This window comes from Sus scrofa, chromosome X, assembly GCF_000003025.6.
Source record: "Sus scrofa isolate TJ Tabasco breed Duroc chromosome X, Sscrofa11.1, whole genome shotgun sequence".
NCBI lineage: Eukaryota > Metazoa > Chordata > Mammalia > Artiodactyla > Suidae > Sus > Sus scrofa.
This window is the reverse complement of record NC_010461.5, coordinates 114297275-114318388: the sequence shown is the minus strand read 5'-3', so window position 1 is coordinate 114318388 and position 21114 is coordinate 114297275. Positions and strand designations below refer to the sequence as shown.

Here is a 21114-nt window from a genome sequence, read left to right as displayed (position 1 = left end):
CGTTTTATGTATTTGAACTCCCATGAACTTACATCCTGAGCTACTTCAGTGTGCCCTGCTTTGTTTTGTTTTGATTTTTTTTTTCAAAAGATATTTTTATACATTGTTAGGGCTAGGAATAGAGCGCTCCTAAATTTCAACAGTTTTGCAAAGATCAGTGCCTCCCGATAAATCCTAACTTACTGCAGGAAGCCCTTTTACTCTGTTAAGGGCTTAACATTCTTGCGGAAGGTTGACCCTTACCGGGGCAAAATTTTAGATCATGGAGGGTCAGGTGCGTGGGTTTCCGTGGAGATTCATTTTGCTTTACGGAGACATGTTTTGTAAGTGAAAACTGTTATTCCCCGAAGGAAGGATGTGTATCCATGTGTGGGAGGATGCGGGGACGCGCAGGAGAGAATTGTTAGAACCATTTATAAAAGACAACTTTCTGCTAACTGGGTGCTGAAGCTCATTGTGCAGTTGCCAGAAAGGGCAGTTAACAGTGTCTTTCTTGCTTATTTATATAGGTGGTTATGCTGAGCTCAGTTAGTGATTTGCTGACTTACATTGACGACAAGCAGTTAACCCCTGAGTTAGGAGGCACCTTGCAGTACTGCCACAGTGAATGGATCATCTTCAGAAATGTATGTGTCTTTCGCCCTTACTGTAGAGCCTATAGTTCGCGGTAGCTTTGAAACCTAGATCTAGAGGGGTTTTTTGTTTTTTTCGTTTTTTTCCTCTTTGGGAAAACCAAATTTCTGGGGTTCCTATTTTTCAAAAACATACAGAATTCAACATCTCGACTTTCTTCCATCGGAAATATCTAGAAAGGATGAAGAGTCCCCGAGGATGGCATTTGCATGAGAGGCTTAGGGAATAAGGCGACCCTCCTTTGCCCACCCCCTCCCAGGGCCGTGTGGTAACTTGAAGAGACGGAGGGTTGGGGTCCCAACCCTAGCACTGCTAACGCATAGCTGTATAACGTGGTGCAAGTTATAAAACCTCCCTCAGCTGCAGTGTTTGCAGTTAGGAAAAGGGAATAATAAGACTTTACCTGAAAGGAATATTGGGGAGATTCAGTGAGATAACAGTGTGAAGTGTTGGGCACTGTGCCTGGCCTGTGGCCCGCCTCAAAAAAATGGAAGCAGTCTTATTCTTTTTTTTTTTTTTTTGTCTTTTGTCTTTTTCTAGGGCCACACCTGCGACATATGGAGGTTCCCAGGCTAGGGGTTGAATCGGAGCTGTAGCCACCGGCCTACGCCAGAGCCACAGCAACGCGGGATCCGAGCCGCGTCTGCAACCTACACCACAGCTCACGGCAACGCCGGATCGTTAACCCACTGAGCAAGGGCAGGGACCGAACCCGAAACCTCATGGTTCCTAGTTGGGTTTGTTAACCACTGCGCCACGACGGGATCTCCTGGAAGCAGGCTCATTAATCTCATCATCCTGGTGATTTTCTTGAGGCAGTTAGATTTGTAGCAGAGATGCCTTCTGTTTGAGAAATGTAGGAATAGGCCAGAGCCCTGTGCCCCACAGGTGTGACTTTGCCGTCTGCACGTATCTGTACTCTAAATCCCAGGGGTATGGGAACGCCTCTGAAGGAAACCATGATATTTAATTAGGTCGGGATTCTGTTTTCCTCATCTTCATTCAGCCGTCCTGTTCATTCGTATGAGAGCGAGTTGTCAGAGTAAGCCACGTCTTGCTGGCAATAACCTATCGAGCTATAAATAAAAGAGCAGACATGCATGGTAAACAAAGGGCTTATATCGTCTCTACATGTTGTCCTCCTTTCTCTGAGTCATTGGTTTTGGAGACAAAAATAAACCCAGCCTTACTTGGCATCTGTGGGTGACAGAGCCTTTGTGGTCACAATTTCATCCTCTGCCATACCTGAAATTAATTGTCATGACTCATTGTTCCTCCGTCATCACCTTAGTCCTTCACGTTGTTGGGAATGCTAAATACTTGCTCATACATGATAAGAAAGTGGCTTTGATGTTCTCATGTCTCTTCAAAAGTAAAGTTAGCATAAAGGAATTTTACAGTTACTGAAAACAAATTCCTCAGTACATGGAATCTTTAAGAAATCATTTTCATTGGTGTTCAAGAAATAGGTATGGAAGTTTGTTTATTTATTTATTTATTTTGCTTTTTAGGGCCGCACCCATGGCATGTGGAGGTGGCCAGGCTAGGGATCGAATCAGAGCTGCACCTGCCGGCCTCTGCCACAGCCACAGCAACACGGGATCCGAGCCCCGTCTGCCACCTACACCACACCACAGCTCATGGTAACGCCAGATCCTTAACCCACGGAGCAAGGCCAGGGATCGAACCCACGTCCTCATGGATGCTAGTTGGGTCCATTACTGCTGAGCCACGATGGGAACTCTGGAAGTCTAGGTAAAAGACATTCAAGAAGACTCTTCATCTCACTTTGGTTTCTTAGAGGCTTAGATGCAGAGTTGGAGTTGTTCGTCAAGGGCAATGGCAACTTTCCTCAGTAGAGAGTTCGCAGTATGTGTGTTTGCTGTCATACCTCAGTAAAAGTCACCACAGTTGCTGATCTAGGTTTTGATGTGCTGGCAGAGTTTCCATAGAATTAAAAGAACCATGGGCTCTTTGCAGGCTATAGAAAATTTTGCCCTCACAGTGAAAGACATGGCTCAGATGTTACAGTCCTTTGGAACTGAACTGGCTGAGACAGAACTACCAGATGATATTCCTTCAATAGAAGAAATTCTCGCAGTTCGCGCTGAAAGGTACCACCTGTTAAAGGTATGTCTGGTAGAGGGGATAAACCAAGATTTTCCACGGTCATCTTCTAGAGAGGTGTTCACTGTGTTCATTTCACAGAGGTGTCCGGGTGGGGAGATGAAAGGTATGTTTGGATACTGTAGGGCACACTCTTTTTTTTTTTTTTTTTTTTTGGCTGCACCTGGGGCATATGAAGTTCCAGGGTCAGGGATCACACCCGCGCCACAGTAGCGATCCAAGCCGCTGCTATGACCATGCCAGATCCTTAACCTCTTGTGCCACGGGAGAACTCTGACTCTGTCAATCACACTATTAAAGAGGAAGAGTACTTTACAAGAAGAGGATGTTGTGGATATGTTGAATTGAAGTGTCCTTAATTTATCTATTTATCTATTTAGGTCACGTCTGGGGCAGGCGGAAGTCCCTGAGCCAGGGATCGAACCTGTGCCACAGCAGTGACAAAGCGGAATCCTTAACTGCTAGGCCACCAGGGAACTCCCAGAAGTGTCCTTTTTTAGAGGGTGCATTCTTTTGAGCAGCTGTTTATTTGTAAATGGAATCATGTATAAATGCTCCAGAGTAAGAGATCCACCATCATTTTTGTTCCCATGCCTTCTTTATCTTCTAGAAAGGCCCTCTCGTTTGGAAAGCTAGAGTAAGGATCACGAGGCAGACAGCTACAGTGTGAAAAGGAGGAGAACTTGATGAGGAGTTTGGAGTCCTGGTTTCTTGTCCCAACTCTGCCGTATCCTGGCGTTGTGACCAAGCCACACTGCGCTCAGTTGGTGACAAGCTTTCTTTTCCACAGGGTTCTAGTTCTTGATGTCTTCTGCAGTAGACCAGAGTGGACAAGTTGCTTTTGCTGTCCTTCCCAACTGTCTAGAGTGTTGGGTTGTGAAGGACTCTGAGTCGCCCTTCAGACGATCAGCAAATACTTTTATTTTTTTTAATATATCACTTAATTTTAGTATTTTTTTCCAAAAAAAATGAATATTTACGAATAATATTTGTTGAATACATTCTATTACATTTCTCGAGTATACTGTTTTTTCCCAAAACTTCATTATGTCCATGCAATACTCTTTTTTTTTGGGGGGGTGATCAATCATCTTTATTTATTTATTTATTTATTTATTTTATATTACTCAATGAATTTATTACACTTATAGTTGTACAATGATCACCACACCCCAGTTTTATAGCATTTCCCTCCCAACCCCCCAGCGCATCCCCCCGCCCCCTAACCTGTCTCCTTTGGAAACCATACATTTTTTAAAGTCTGTGAGTCAGTATCTGTTCTGCACAGAAGTTTGTTGTGTTCTTTTAGATTCACTTTCCCGAAAATGTTTAAGAATGATCTGAACAAGGCACCAGTCATCCCTGTACAACTTAGGTCCTTCACATGATAACAGGCACGCTGGGGCACTGACAGATACAGGTGTTATGTGGAGGGGACACTTTTAAATTAAGAAGAGGAATGAAATGGAAATTTTGAATCATAACGTGAAAGCAAAACCCTGTTCAAGGAAGACAAGCTGTGTCCCTTACAAGCTGTGTGACCGGGTCATTGAGTTTCCCTCTCTGAGTCTCAGTTTCCTTATGTGTACGATGGGGTTGATGACAATGACGATGGGATGATGATACACGTGTACCTTGTAGAGCTGTCATGAGGAAGAAATGAAGTAAGTATGTGATGTATGCAACACAGTGTTTGACACGTAGTTGGTACTTTATAAATATTAGCTCTTTCTGTTCTTATGTCCTATTGGTGGTGGTATCATAGAACCTATTCCCAGAAACACCCACATTTCTGCTTAAAATTTCAGAGGGCTCTTGGGTCTCCTGAAGGAAGTCTTAGATCCCTCTTCGAGGCCTGAAGGATCACCTCTCTTAAGACGTTCTGAATAGAAGCACATGCTTCATGATGAATTCATTAATCCAAATATGAAGTAACACAGTACTTATGGCAGGCAGCCATGGGGCTCATGTAAGGATTAGCAGGAAAGACATCTCACTATATCTGAATATGCATTAAATATTATTTGTAACTGTATGCTTCCTAGTGTGGTAGTCTTTTATTATGCTCCTGCTGCTTTTATTATGCTCCTGCACATTGAAAGTATTAGATTAGAGGGAGTTCCTGCTGTGGCCCAGTGGGTTAAGAATCCGACTGCTGTGTCTTGGGTTGCTGCAGAGATGCGGGTTTGATCCCCGACCTGGCCCAGTGGGTTAAAGAATCCGGTGTTGCTGCAGCATCTGCAGCTTGCATTCAATCCCTGGCTTTGGGAACTTGGATATGTCGCGGGTGCAGCCATAAAAAAAAATTAGGAAAAATTAGAATAGAATAAATGAGAACTTTTTTATTGAGGCGTAGTTTTATTTGCAGTATTATGTTAGCGTTTAGGTGTATAGCATACTGATTCACAGTTTTTCAAGGTTATGCTCCATTTATAGTTATCATAAAATGTTGGCTATATTCCCTGTGCTGTACGGTATATCCTTGTAACTCATTTTATACGAGGTGGTTTGTACCTCTTAATCCCCTACCCATATCCGGCCCTTCCTTCCTTCCTTCCCTCTCCACACTGGTCACCACCAGTTTGTTATCTATATATGAGTCTGTTTCTTTTTTTTATTATATTCACTAGTTTGTTGTATTTTTTGGATTCCACGTATAAAGTGATACCATATAGTATTTGTCTTCCTCTGAGTTATTTCACTAAGCATAATACCCTAAGTCCATTCATGTTGTTGCAAATGTTATTATTTCATTTTTTATGGCTGAGTAGTATTCCTGTGTGTGTGTATACACATATATACCTACACATAGACACACATGTATACATACACACACACACATATACAGCACATCTTTTTTTAAAGTAAAGGCCATACCTGCAGCATATGGAAGTTTCCAGGCCTCAGGGGTGAATCAGAGCTGTAGTTGCCGGCCTACGCCACAGCCAGAGCAATGCGGGATCTGAGCTGCATCTGCGATCTACTCTGCTGCAGCTTGTGGCAGTGCCGGTTCCTTAACCCACTGCGTGAGGCCAGGGATTGATCCCGCATCCTCAATGATACTATGTCAGGTTCCTAACCCACTGGGCCATCATGGAACTCCTACCACATCATCTTTATCTGTTCATCTGTCGATGGACACTTAAGTTGCTTCCTTATTAAATTCGACCTTACTACCAGTAAGAGGAGGAGGCTGCAATTAGAGTATGGGATACTTCTTCCTGTGAAGATCTTAAAAAAAATCATGACAGCAACATCCAGTTCAAGAGACAGAGGCCTCTTGCGAGATCTTACAGCTTTGAGATTCTGTGAGCTATTCCTTGATTTTTCAGTTATGAAAGCGAAGGCCATTCTAGAGCTGCTCTTCCTATTCAACGTGCTCTTGGTATACGCTTCCTTCTCCCCGGGTCGCCCAGATGAGGTTCCCAGCGGGCTGACGCATCTTATTTTGCCTTTGTACAGAATGATATTACAGCTGTGACCAAAGAAGGGAAAATTCTGCTAACAAATCTGGAAGTGCCTGATGCCGAGGATGCTGTGAGTTCAAGACCTGAACATCATCAACACATTAGTGGCGACTGGCAGACTATTAATAAGTGAGTAGTAGTCTTTTTGGTTTAGAGTTATATATTTTATACTTTTGAAAGGGAATTAGATATTTTTGCAGCAACCTGTTAAGCGTGAAGGTATTGCTGGACCGCTGGCAATCTGAGGACGCCCTCCTGAGTTCTCTAACAGAGATGGGTTCGTAGAAGAGGTTCTGTGGCCACTGATGGTCTCCCTGGACCAGATGTCATGGCTTTGCTCTAATTCTTAATGTCCAGACCAGGTTTATCTACGTACCTGCAACACAAATCGTTGTTTTAATCATGACTTTTCTTCGTTAAGATTGCTGACTCAAGTACATGATATGGAAATAGCTTTTGATGGATTTTGGGAGAAACACCAACTAAAAATGGAGCAGTACCTGCAACTCTGGAAGTTTGAGCAGGATTTTCAAGAGGTCAGTTAAAAACATTCTGACAGTTTTTTTCATCATGCTGGAGGTTCTTACTCCTTGGTCATCGGAAACACAGTCTTGCAAGATGCCATTTATACTCGCAAAGAAGTGAAAAGGAGGCACGTGTGAGTGAGCGTTGACATAGAATGAAGGAAAAAACTGCTGAAATGCTGAGACTTCTATTTCTCTTGCTCATTTCCTATGAGAAACCACTTAAGTGCTAACATATATGGCAGGGACAAGGTTAACTGTCTACACTGATGCTTCTGTTGAATTTTATTTTAGATAGCAAATGCTTTAGGACTGTGGGATTAACTTTCCAACTTCCTTCATGAGTTTTTAGATCCCATATACCTATGCTGATCATATTTAGTGTGATCTAACAAAACATTGTTCCTGATCCAGCAATTTATTCCAATGAAAAGCCTGATGGACGAAGTTAAACCCTGTTTAATTATTCGTTACTTAAAAGGTTAGAAAGAAGAAAGGCTAAGAGTTCCCTAGTGGCTCAGCACGTTAAGGAGCTGGCAGTGCCATTGCAGTGGCTCGAGTCACTGCTTTGGTGCAGGTTTGATCTGTGGCCCGGAAACTTTCACATGCCAAGGGTGTGGCCAAAATAATTTTTTAAATATAAAAAATAAGGTTATAAGTATATTCTACTTCCATTCTTCTGGAAAATCCATCCTGTATGGTCAAGAGCCATACATTTCTTTTTTTTTTTTTTTGAAATTTAATTTGTATTTTATAGTAGCATAGAGTTAATTTAAAGTGTTGTAGTTTCTACTTTTCCAGTCAGTGCCCAAGCTTCTCACAGTCTCTGTCATGTTATTTTCCCAGGGGTCCAAGGAAAATCGACTTGTCTCTGTTGCATGTGGTCAGTTTGTTTCTACCCAGAGTGGCTTACTGGCGTGGAATTTCATTTGTTGCAGCAGAATCAGCTGGGGAGGGGCGCTGCATCCCCATACAGAGTGCAGTGACCACCAGCCTTTTCCTCCCGTGATTCAAAATGGTTTTGAAGTGCTGGGTGCTCCTAGAAACCTGTCTTAAGAATAGGTCGAATTGCTCTTGGTCTTTCCAGATATTTGTATCTCTCCTTCTTCCCCAACCGAACACATGCAAAAATCATGCTTTGAGTTCCCTGGTGGCTCAGTGGGTTGAGGATCCGGTGTTGCTGTGGCTTGGGTTTGATCCCTGGCCTGGGAACTTCCACATGCCAGAGGTACTCCAAAAAAAAAAAAACCCAGAAAAACAAAAAAAAGCACTTTTCCTAAACGTACCAATTGGGCCTCTACTTATATGTTAATTTGCGTTTCATGGTAAATTCTTTTCCTGTGGTTACACTTTGTTTCTTTTTTTCTTTTTTTTTTTTTTTTGGGCCACACCCACAGCATGTGGAAGTTCCTGGGCCAGGGACTGAACACCCACCACAACAGTAGACCAAGCTGCTGCGGTGACAATGCCAGATTCTCAACCTGCTGAGCCACCAGGGAGCTCCTGTACTCTGTTTCTTGAAGTCATTGTTGCCTCTGATCAGTATTATTGTTGTTTGTCTTGCACTGTAATCTCACGGACACGATCTGTACCTCAAAGTGACATGCAGATGGGTTCTTTCTGTTCAGGCATTTAACAACAACAAAAAAAGCTTATTTGGAAATTCAGACTTGAGATATTCTTAAACATACAGGAATATTCTCTTGCATAATCACAGTACAGTGATCACAGTTTGTACGTTTCACAATAACGCGATGCTCTCATATTTGCGATCAGTGTTGCAGTTTTGTCAGTTGACTCCCTCATGTCCTTTATATCATTTTCCTCCCTCAGTTCAGGAGCCAGTCTAGAGGGTCGCCTCTTGCATTAAATTGTCAAGTCTCTTTCGTCTCCCGTAAGCTGTAGCATTTCCATAGCCTTTCTTTGTCTTTTATATGATGCTGACATTTTGGAAGAATACAGTCATTTTTAGGGTAAAATGTTCACCATTTTGAGTTTGTCTGACATTATTTCATGATTAGATTAATCTGTGTTTGACCAGCAAGAATACTGCGTAAGTGGAATGCTCTTGCGGCTCAGCGGATTAAGGATCCTGTGTTGTCATGGCAGCAGCTCTGGTTGCTGCTGTGGCCCGGGTTCGATCCCTGGCCAGGAAACGTCCATGTGCTGCAGGCACAGCTAAAAATTAAAAAATAAAGTCATGGTATACATCAAATTAATTTTTAAAAAAGAGAGGAAAAATAATACTGTATAAGTGACATGTCCTTCTGAGGGTATCACATATGGAGGTAGATGAAGTCCACCTGCCTCTTAATGTTGAATTTCTCCACTATAGAGTTACTTTCCCCCCCCTTATAACTGGTAGGAAATTTGTGTGGAGAACATTTAACACCATGCGACTATCTTGCTCCTCATCAAAAATTCCTCAAAGGTTTAGCATCAACTAATGATTCTTGCTTCAACTAATCTTTACTATGGTGGTTGTGAAATGCTGATTTTTCTATATATATATATATATAATTTTTCTATATATATGTAGTTGTAACTGTTTCAGGCCCACCAATAGGAACAAGAGCACAGATCTTTTTTTTTTTTTTTTGGCCACACTTGCTCCATGTGGACGTTCCTGAGTCAGGGATTGAACCTGCGCTGCAGTTGTGACCTGCACCACAGCTGTGGCAACGCCAGATCTTTAACCTGCTGGTGCCACAAGGGAACTTCCACAAATCATTTTGAAGAAGTTAGAAAACTGTCCATCAAGAATCCTGCTTGGTATTTACCTATTTATTGGGTCCATGGCGTCCTAGTTTCTAAATTCATTACTGTTCTTGACTATTTTGCTGTTTCAAACTGGCTGCTTTGTCCTTGTGCCATGTCCAAACATTTTTATCACTTCTTGACTTTCTGGCATAAAGATGTTCCAAGCTCGTCTTATTCCCAATCTGCCTCAGTCCTGAGAAGCCTTGGTTTCTTTTTGGGAAATGATACTCGAAAGCAAGATCTGGGCGCTAGGTATGCTCGTTGCTACTGAAGGGTCTTTGTTTCTAAAGCCATTTGCCACAGAGCTAGGGAGTATATATGCATGTATGTATACATGCCCATATGTTTCCATACATGTCCATGTCAACATGCCTTTACATGCACCTAGTGACATTTGCTAAATTTCTAATGTCTGGTAGGATACATTTTTAACAGATTATATTGATTTCTGTGAGTAAAATAACTGAAAGCGTTGTCCATATGCATAATTTCTCCGTATCGATGTTCCGAATAGCATTTGCTACAAAACTTATGAGGGGAAATGCTTGATGATTTCTATGCTTTGAATACTTTTTCCCCCTCTATTTTTAGCTTGTGAGTGAAGTTGAACTTCTATTAAACCAACAAGCAGAGTTGGCTGATGTAACAGGGAATATAGCTCAAGTAAAACAAAAAATTAAAAAGCTGGAAAACTTAGACGAAAATTCTCAGGTAAGATTACATTTTGGATGTTCACTGTATTTATGGAGTTTAATAGTTACATTTTGATGTTTTTTAGTAGTATAAACCCTTATTAGCATTAGTCTTTCATAGCGACAATCTGTATAATTAGTTCAATAATGTTGGTCTATTTTTTTATTTTATTTTATTTTCCCACTGTACAGCAAGGGGGTCAGGTTATCCTTACATGTATACATTTGCAATTACAGTTTTTCCCCCACCCTTTCTTCTGTTGCAACATGAGTATCTAGACAAAGTTCTCAATGCTATTCAGCAGGATCTCCTTGTAAATCTATTCTAGGTTGTGTCTGATAAGCCCAAGCTCCCGATCCCTCCCACTCCCTCCCCCTCCCATCAGGCAGCCACAAGTCTCTTCTCCAAGTCCATGATTTTCTCTTCTGAGGAGATGTTCATTTGTGCTGGATATAACTGGTCTATTTTCTGTTCGATTCAATGTGGGCCTGAGATGACCCTCCAGATATGTCATGGAGTTGTACCTGTTTCAGGCCCGCCAGTAGGAACAAGAGCATAAATCATTTTCAATAAGCTAGAAAAATATCTATCAGGAATGCCATTTGAAAATGATGGGAATGTCTAAGAACATAATTCCTTAAATACCCACCTTTTTTTTTTTTTTTTGTCTTTTGTCTTTTCAGGGCTGCACCCGCAGCATATGGAGGTTCCCAGGCTAGGGGTCGAATCAGAGCTATAGCCGCCAGCCTACACCACAGCCACAGCAACGCGGGATCCGAGCCTTGTCGGCAACCTACACTGCAGCTCATGGCAATGCTGGATCCTTAGTCCACTGAGCGAGGCCAGGGATCGAGCCCATGTGCTCATGGATACTAGTCGGGTTCATTACCACTGAGCTGCAATGGGAACCCCCCCGTCATTTTTTAAAATGTAATTTTATTGGCGTGTAGTTGACTTACGATGTTGTATTAGTTTCAGGTGTACAGCATAGCGAATCAGTCATACATATAAACATATCCATTCTTTTTTCCCCACATAGGGTATTAACAAACTATTGAGTAGATTGTCCGGTGCTTAAATAGCCAGTATTTGATATATGCAGCTGAACTGAAGACAGGTTCATACAGACAGATCTACTTAGTCTTACTAGCCGGGTGACCTTGGGTAAAATGATGGCTCAGAATCCTTGTCTATAAATGGAAGCTGTAATGACCAATTTCGCAGAGTGACTGTGAGGATTATTTAGATGCTATAGGAAGAACACTCAGCACAGTACCTGGGCTGTGTGGATATTTAGTGAGTACTCACAGGAGCCAGCCATCATTTTTCTGCTGGTCTTAAAGCTTGGACTCACAGCTTTAATACTTGACACATCCTAGCTGGGCTCTCCTGTATGAGAGAGCAAAGCCATGGTTTTTAAGGTGTGTTCTCAGCACACGAGTAGATTTATGGGTGTACTGCAAGCCTCTGAGAACCATATAGAAGAAAGAGAAGGCAGACTGGCTCGGAAACTAGGGAGCTTGGAATATTTCGTGTGTTTTGAATGGTTTTTGGCTTTACTTGTGGTAAAAGACACACAGCGTAAAATTTACCATCTTAACCCTTTTGAAGCATGCAGTTCAGTAGTGGTTGAGTGTGTTCACGTTGCCATGTAACGGATCTCCAGAATTTTTTCATCTTGCACAGCAGTACCACTGAACTGCATGCTTCAAAAGGGTTAGGATGGTAAATGCTATGTTTCAGTCACTGTTCCAGGGGGCAGGGTGCTGGTTGATAGGGTGGAGACTGAGGTCCCTTTTGACAGAGAAGGCCTGTGACGGTCCCTTCCGGTGTGTAAAGTGTGTAGCTGCTGCCTAGATCTAACGGGGTTGCCAAGGCTGAGATGACGTGAAATCCTGAGGCTTTCACTTGGCCCGTGTGTACCCTCATTTGATAGGTGCGGTTTTGTTCTAAATGTGTACACACCAGGAGAAGCAAATCTCATCCACAGTCTGAGAAGGCTGGCTCATTTTCTGTTTCCGTGTCTCGAAGTACGTGAGCGTCTGGCTCCATCACTGCTGTAGCCAGTTCCTCTAACTGTGGGCTCTTTCGCAGCCTGCAGCAGTATGATGTCAAGCCGTATTTTGGGCAGTCCTTCTCCCTGGCTCCACCAATTTGCTTCTTAATTATTTTCTTTCCCCCCCTCTGCTCGGACAGAGATCATACAGTTCTTGTTCGCCTTCTTTCTTAAACTCAGGACCTGTTAGCCAAGGCCCGATTTGTGATAATACATGGACACAGGCTCGCGGCAAGTCACCATTACGCCCTGGATTTGATCTGCCAGAGGTGCAACGAGCTCCGTTACCTTTCCGATATCTTGGTGAACGAGATCAAAGCCAAACGAGTACAGCTCAGCCGGACCTTCAAAATGCATAAACTCCTACAGCAGGTAGCGTCCCGGGACATGGTGCGTTTCATGGTGCCACCCTCCCACCCCCGCCCCGGTTCATTCTCAGAGGTTCTAGAAGGAGGGTCTGGTAGAGCTTTGGAATTGCGTTTGTAAGAAGTTTGAAGGATTGCCTGTGGTTGTGCTTATTTAATCCACCTGCTTTGCAGTGTTCAGAGCAAGTCCAGTGTTCTAAGAGCCTTGGCCTCTGTTCCGAACGTCGAGATGGCGGTGGTGGTGGCTTCCTCTGTATGTTGGTACATGTCCGAAGCCTCTGCTCTGGTGCTCGTTTGCAGTCGGAATGCTTTTAACAGCCCCGGGGGCATTTTGCTAAAGTCTGACACTCATCCCCCATTTCATAGGCCCAGCAACGACAAACGTAAACAGGGATGGGAAGCTCCTCCTTCATGGCTTGTGGGTCTGACCTCTTTGATACTTGGGCGATGAAGAGCGGTGCCAGTCTTGGCAGTGGAATGTAAAATAGGGGTATGGCTTCGAGGCATCCGATCTCAACACGAACAGCTTCATCTGTCTGTCTCCTTCTCTGGCAAGGGAACGTTCACCCTTGCCCTCGGGCAATCATTACGCCTTTATATTGCGTTTGATATTTTGCTGGGAGCTTCATATTTCAGTTATTGATTTGGGGGAAATAGCATGCCGCCGAAGCGCCAGCGTTGCCAGAACGGTCAGGCTCCTGCTGCCGAATGAATTCCTTGTTCTGAAAGAAGCGCAGCGCTTCCCAAGCTCGGCTGTGCGTCAGGAGTACCTGCGGAGCTCTGTGAAAATACAAACCCTGGCTTGGCGCCCAGAGCTGCTCCGGCAGAATGTCTGGGGTAGAACCCAGATGATCTTTGTTTATTTGATTTTTTCAGCTATCTTTATTTTTGAATAGCTCTGAAAGCAGCTCTGACTCACAGAAGCCGGGCTTGGAAAACACTCTCCTAAGGGACAAACATATTTCTTCTTTGATCATTCATGATGTGTGTGTGTGTGTGTGTGTGTGTGTGTGTGTGTGTGTGTGTGTGTGTGTGTGTGTGTGTGTGATTTGCTCACCAGGCTCGCCAGTGCTGTGATGAAGGAGAGTGCCTTCTAGCTAATCAGGAAATAGATAAGTTTCAGTCTAAAGAAGATGCTCAGAAAGCCCTGCAGGACATCGAAAATTTCCTCGAAATGGCTCTACCCTTTATAAATTATGATCCTGAAACCCTACAGTATGAATTTGATGTAATTCTATCTCCTGAACTCAAGGTAAGAGGCATTTGGGGTTAAGTAAACACATTTTTTAAAACTGTAATTGCAGTCATGTTGATAAGAGTCTTTTACTACTTCATGGGTAACTTTCTAGAATGTTGTGGTTACATGGTTCTCTTAAGGATTAGGGGTTATATCAGAGCCATGATTAGGCATCAAAGAATCCAAAGACTTGGAGTTCCCATCGTGGCTCAGCGGTAATGAACCTGACCAGGATCCATGAGGAGGCAGGTTTGATCCCTGGCCTCCCTCAGTGGGTTAAGGATGCAGCGTTGCTGTGAGCTGTGGTATAGGTTGCAGGCGTGGCTCGGATCTGGCGTGGCTGTGGCTGTGGTGTAGGCTGGCAGCTGTAGCTCTGATTCAACCTGTAGCCTGGGAACCTCCATATGCCGCAGGTGTGGCCCTAAAAAGCAACAAACAAACAAACAAAAGAATCCAAAGGCTTACGTTTGCTTTATAACGAAGAGTAATTTCCTTTTTGAGCTCTGACTGCATTATTTTTTTTTTCCTTTTGGCTGTACCTGTGGGATGCAGAAGTTCCCGGGGCAGGGATGGAACCCAGGCCACAGCTGCGACTAAGCCAGATGAGCACCCAGTTCAACGTGGGATCCTAAACCTGCTGGGCCACAAGGGAACTCCTGACTGCATTGTTTTTAAACTCTTTTCACCAACTAGGAGCTCTCACATATAGATTCTTGTGCATCCTTGGAGAAAGGCCCCAAGTTGTCCTGGAATATGGGGCCCAGGTCAAGAGCACTCTATCCCAAATGCCTTTCCTCTGCGCTGCAGCGACAACCAGCAGCTGCTCTGTGGACACAGGCCTGGCTTTCCTCCTCAGTTTGAGGACGAAGGGATAAAGGAAGGATCTGGGTCTTCTTGGGGCAGGGTGAGCCACAGAAGCTGGTGTTAGCAAGGTCAAGAGCTAGGTTACCCCACCGTGGCTGCCATGAAGCCCTCTCTCTACATTGTGAGAGATGTGGCCATGGCAATAGCCATGTGACTCAGGAAGCCACAAAGCTTAACTCTTAACTGCTTCAGATCATCTAGGATGGCTGGAAGGGTATAGGATCCTTCAGGAGTTCTGAGGAGCCATGGACAGCATGGTGAACTATAGACTGTCCTGCAGGCTAAAATATGGCAAACTCCTGTGACAGTGCTTAACTTGGTGGCCTTCTCATGCTTAGCATGCCTTCCCTTCCAGCCAATGAAGGGTCAGTCACTTTATGCAGTGACGTATTTCGTGATTGCTTGGTAAAAAGTTCTTCTTCAGGTTGGTTTGGTTGAGACCGTCTGGTTTCTGAACCAGGTGAAATGATGCATTATTCTGTTGCCCGTTGCTTTCCTAAATTTCTGCTAGTAATTTATAACTGTATTTTCACCTCTGTATTAATTTTTTGACTGTCGGAGGCAGAGAAATGTAATACGATTTGTAATGACCCCATTTCAGAAGTTATTTCATCAACCCCCTTCTGCAACTTGCAGGCTCAAATGCAGACCATACAACTGAAGCTTGAGAACATCCGAAGTATATTTGAGACCCAACAAGCTGGTTTCAGAAACCTGGCAGATAAGCGTGGGAAGCCAGTTCCATTCGTAGTCCCTGCTTCGGACAGTTTGATCAGATCTAGAGCACCATTTTTTTCATCTAAACAAGGTAAAGTATCTTACAGCCCCCCTTTCAACCTCTTCTCTTCCTGCCATTGTTTACTCTGTGACTTTTGCTGTAAATATGAACTCGTTTTTCAATCTGAGACATTGACATTTTATGGAAGGCAGGAGTCATGATAGAGATGACTGTACAGTAATTAAACACAGTAGTGATACGGGCCAGTACAGGATGATGAAAATCTGGGCTGCATTGTCCAGACCTGCACGGAGTATGAACATTATGCCAGCATCAGACTCACCCTTTTCTGCAGCAGGTGGAGGAAAGCATATAAAGTTGGTACACACATGTGTGCATTTGCCACTTATCTGGATAAACGATCATTTGGTTCTTATAGGCGTCTAGTAAGTGAACAGCTTAGATAATTGAATGGATTGCCTTTTCTAAGTAGGTACAGGTAAATCGAATAATTTCACTGGTAATTAGCTGTTAACAGAATTCATTTACTGGCTTTAATCTCTGTTGACTCATTTTAAACATTTAGCATCCATCCCTCTTTTCTATGTTCTGTGGTGTCGAGTTACTCTAGAAATAAGACGCCTGTGGCCCCAAGGTTTTTCTTGGGCTGCCTCGGAGGCTACTTAGGGGAAAGTAATTTGGTCTTTGGGGCCCTGAGTGAGTGGAACGGGTGAACGTGGGACCAAGTTCCGTCTCTTTGATCTGAGAGAATCAGAGACTTGACTAATGCATGGGAACTGCTTTGAAAATAAGAGAAAGCTTGAGCCAGGTGTAATGAATATAAAAATCCAGCGCAGGGAGTTCCTGTCGTGGCACAGTGGTTAACGAATCCGACTAGGAACCATGAGGTTGCGGGTTCGGTCCCTGCCCTTGCTCAGTGGGTTAACGATCCGGCGTTGCCGTGAGCTGTGGTGTAGGTTGCAGACGCGGCTCGGATCCCGCGTTGCTGTGGCTCTGGACCCCTAGCCTGGGAACCTCCATATGCCGCGGGAGCAGCCCAAGAAATGGCAAAAAGACAAAAAGAAAAAAAAAAAATCCAGCGCAGCGCCAGCATGGATCAGATTAAAATGAGGTGATGAGAGCAGGTAACAAGGCTAAGATGGTAAAAGCTATATAGTGAATAGTTATTAAATATAAAAACATACCCACAAATAAATCTATGAATAACGCAGTACTAAGAAACTACTGGGGAAAAGAATAAAAGGAACAAAAAACCACGTGTTGGATAAAAAACCAACAGCTATGAGACTGAAACTAGCAGGTGATAATTCCTCAGCGGAAGACAGACCCCTGTTAGATTTCTGGCTCCATTTACAGGGTATGTGACCTTGGGCAGTTCACCTAACCTCTTCTGATGCTTTTACCTTGGTTTCCTTGTCTGTAAAATAGGAACAATAAGACCTCCTGACTTCCAGAGTGTTGTTGTGAAGACAAAGTGAAAAAAAAAATTGTAGCATATAAACTAGAGTCTTCCTTCCCTCTGACTCCGGCTTCTTGCTCTGGGGTCCGCCGAAAGCTCAACTCCTCTGATGAAGTTCTGGAAGTGGGGCGCCTTGGCTTGAGGCTCAGGGTTCTGGAGAAACTGCCCCAAGACCCACTCAAGGCCTTAGTCACTAAAAGTACATTTTGTTTTGTGTTGTTTCATTTTTTTTTCTTTCTGATATTCTTATTTAATGGCATTACACTTTTTTTCTGCAGTGGGAGTTGGATACTCTTTCTTTCAAGCATGTAAACTTTTTTCAAAAGGTACCCATCTTTATTACTTTTCGTCAGTACATTTCCTGAGTTTGTGTATGTGTGAAAAACCAGTTTGGCATCTAAACCCAGCAGCGATTCATTCTTGCGTCCTGCCTACGATGCGCTTTCCCCCTTTTCCCCATAATAACCAACCGTTATCCTCTCCGTATTAAAATTACCTTGGAAAATAACTATGTGAGAAGTAGATTATTCTCTTGCATCAAATGACCGCTCTTAAGAAACAAGAACAATAATTGGCAACGGTAAAACATGGCTTGCTTTCATTTTAGCGACTCTGTTTGTTGGGAGTAGCTTGGATTTACCTCCATTTAGAGCTGCCTGATGTGTTCATGAGGAAGAAGGCAGCTTACTGAATACATGACACGGACGGATAAATGATTTTAATCTGCTATCCGTCCTGGTTGCTAAATTAAATCAGAGCATTGTTTACGAGATAAACAGTGTTCCTTTTACCTAACTGGTCTGTGAGTAATGGAGAGTATCACAGTCGGCCCCAAATCTGTCTTCAAGACTTTTAATTGCTAAGCCACATAGCTGAGATTTGGTCAAATCAATAGACGTGTTATTTTTTCATAAAAGAAGTCAAACTGGTTTTTTTGTTGTTGTTTTTGTTCGTTTATTTTGATTAGTTTGCATCAAGTAGAATCTTGTCTCTAGCACAGTGCCTGGCACCTAGCGGGATGTTATCGATACTTGTTGAATTCACATCTAATACAGAGGGAGGTTGGGGTGGAACCTCCCGTGTGAGGGTAGAATGCGGTTTGAGCTCCTCAGTCTCTAGCTCTGCTGTAGTTCTCTTGAACGTCCGCGTCTCTGCGTGTACAGGTTGCCTCCTGAATTTCCTATGGGCCCCTCACACTCAGCATGCCCCAAACTGATGCCATTTCCTCTGCAGACCTTCTCCTCTTCCAGCACCGAGAGTCCTGCCATTGCCCACGCCTGGGCCCTTGGCTCGTCTTTCTCACTCATGCCCCCCGCTCCAGCCAGGCCCGAAAACCCGCTTCTTTCCGGCCCTCAGCCAGCCCTCATTGCCGCTTCCCTAATCCAAGCCAACAGCCAGCTGTTGGCCTCGACAGCAGCCTCCCCGTTTCCCACCCTCCCTTCTCAGATGGCCCCGGTCGTGTTTGGACTTGACACATACTGTTCTCTCTGGAACACGGTTCCCTCCCCTCTCCTTTCTGCCTTTGCGCACTCCTGCGCCCCCAGCACATTTCCTGACTCACTTCCTTCAGGTAACTTTTCCTTCCTGCCTCTCCTCCTCCGCTGCACCCCAGTTTGGTCAGGCATTCATGCCGGGTGGTAACGAGCCTCCCTTTATTTCTCCCCAGCTTGAGTGTAATTGCCTGTTTTCTGTCTCTCTTGCTAGACTGTAAGCTTTGGAAAAGCAGGGACTGTGTACATACAGTTCATGTCTGTATCCCCAGCATCAAACATAGAGCTTAGCAAGGAGTATAGGTGCTCAATGATCGCATGTATATATAACATACAGACACATCATAACATAGATATAAGGTATATGCTGTATATATATTTATATAACACGTGCAACATACATAATATATATAAATGACAATAATTATATATAACAATTATATATATATATACACACATTGTTAAAAGAATGAAGGCATCTACCTTGCTTTTCAGAAAAAGATACATCCCTCCTAAGTTATATATATACTTCTTTTTCACCTCTTAATGTATTTGCAAAGAATTGTTTAGTAAAGCTAATTAGTAAAGCTCCCTAAATTCCCTTTGTAAATAACCTTGGATCTCTGTTTATCAAGGTTCTTTAAAGTGACAGACAGCAGTATCTACTGAGAAACTGATTTTCTGGTAGTTGCCACTAAGTCTAATTTATAGTTATACATTTACCTATACATTATAAAAAGGTGAAGATGCCTATATAAAATAGAGTTTTGAATAAATGGAAGTGAAGGATAAGATGTAGAGAACTTGGCAGCGTCTCTCTTTGAGGGGCCCTGTGGTGGCTCCCACCAAGGGGGGCAAAGGACAAAAATGCGTCCCTTCCATGGAGAGAAGAGGTGTGTGCAGCCTGGGCGGGTAGCACCCTTTGGAGCAGCGCTGAGAATTAGGAACTTCAGCGGCCTAGTCTTCGCCTGGACCACGCTCCGGGCTTTGGAGGAACATCTGGACTCCTTGCTCCTAACGCAGGGGCTCACCCTTGGTCAAGAGAACAGAAAGAGTCATCATTCCACAGGACGAACAGAAGGATGAAAGCCTGGGATTTCGATGAAGCGGTTTTGTTTTGTTTTATTTTGTTTTAGCATTTTAATGTCCTTCAGCAACGTTTGTTTTATATAGTGGTTAGAAAGACGAATTCGGACAGCAGACTCTACAGACTTAGGTGCCGCTTCTGCTTCTTAGATCTTAGTTACTTACTTAGAAAATGGGGGTAGAAGTAGTACTTATCTCTTAGGCTTGATTTGAAGATTAGAAAAGAAAATGCACATGCGGGGCTTATGATAGTGCTCAGCACGTAGTAATTGCCCAAGAAATGTTAGATGCTCGAAGTATTAGTTGAATCGAGATTGTCTTTTCCAGAGCTCTTTTTGACTCAGTCACTGAGCTACAATCTGATGAAATGCTTATGTACAAGAATGAACACTAAATCTCCGAATAATTCTGAGTACTACCGCTTAGCTTCATGTCTGCTTGGCAAGCCAGCAAATGTTCGATGAATGGGTGAATACATAGCAAAATCATGCTCTGTCAGAAGTTAAAGTCATACAGAGAAGGCTAACCTATCATCTGTTATGTATAATGTGATTTAAAAGTGCTGATATAAACAGGTTAAATATTAATATCTCTCTAGTTAACAAACATGCACGTGTTTTTGTGAAAAGCGTTGATTTTCATTCTAGTTTGAAATTCTTCTTTCATATTTTCTCTCCCAGGGAAGAAGACTTGGAGACAAAATCAGAGCAACTTAAAAGTAAATATCATTAATTAATTCAAAAGTGGCTTTATTGCTGCAGTCGCAGAATCAGGGTGGGGCTAAAACCCTATTTTAATTCACTAACGCAATATTGTGCACTTGAAAGCTTATTTAATCTAAGAGAAAAAGCTGCTGCTGCATTGTGTCTAATTGCTGTACTGGCATAGCCCCAGATATATGAGTAGTTTCTCAAATCTTGGCTCAAGTTCAGAATAATTTCTGTCGAACATCTCATACACGTTCTAGCTTCTCTTTTCGCCCTCACCTCAATTAACTTAAACAAGTGTTACGCCTTTCTACAAAAGAAGATTTCTTTCGTGAGTGATTCCAGGGAGTTCCTGTCATGGCTCAGCTGGTTAGGGACCCAGTGTAGTCTCTGTGAGAATGTGGGTTCAATCCCTGGCCTCACTCGGTGGGTTCAGGATCCAGCATTGCCATGCGCTGTGGCACAGGTTGCAGATGGGGCTCAGATCTGGTGTTACCATGGCTGTGGCATAGGCCACAGCTGCAGCTCCAATTCGATCCCTGGCCCAGGAACTTCCATATGCCGCAAGTGGGGCTGTAAAAGGAAAAAAGAAAGTGATTCCAATCCTGCAAGTGTGCAACGCAGACAAAGGACAGGGTCTAATGGACCATTCTCTGGGCTCAAAAAAGACATCTGTTCATTTCTGGATGGATTCACGATTCCTTCTCCGTTATCCATGGTATTCTGGTATCTGCAGAGAGCAGCCTCCTCCTAACTAGAGCACCCTACATTGTGTGTGTGCGTTTGTGACAGTAAATAGGGACAAGAACGTGTCTCCATGAGGCAGTATGGCATAGTGACACAGTGATACAGACTGTACAGCTAGGCTGCCTGGCTTTTTTTTTTTTTTTTTTTTTGGCTACACCCA

At 43.4% G+C, this 21114-nt stretch overlaps 1 protein-coding gene across 13 annotated transcripts in view; it reads left to right on the top strand.

The window, feature by feature from the left end:
• Window positions 1–21114, top strand: part of MCF2 (MCF.2 cell line derived transforming sequence) — a 98025-nt gene that overhangs the window by 37718 nt on the left and 39193 nt on the right. For 9 of the 13 annotated variants that reach the window (XM_021080105.1, XM_013986462.2, XM_021080106.1 and 6 more), the window contains 10 exons: window positions 510–626; window positions 2614–2763; window positions 6223–6356; window positions 6649–6763; window positions 10103–10222; window positions 12441–12632; window positions 13686–13877; window positions 15363–15534; window positions 17203–17250; window positions 20181–20218. In XM_021080105.1, the coding sequence (XP_020935764.1) occupies window positions 510–626; window positions 2614–2763; window positions 6223–6356; window positions 6649–6763; window positions 10103–10222; window positions 12441–12632; window positions 13686–13877; window positions 15363–15534; window positions 17203–17250; window positions 20181–20218 (1278 nt within the window). The remainder of the gene's footprint in view (window positions 1–509; window positions 627–2613; window positions 2764–6222; window positions 6357–6648; window positions 6764–10102; window positions 10223–12440; window positions 12633–13685; window positions 13878–15362; window positions 15535–17202; window positions 17251–20180; window positions 20219–21114) is intronic. The other 4 variants (XM_013986464.2, XM_021080104.1, XM_021080109.1 and 1 more) reach the window with 2 other exon arrangements.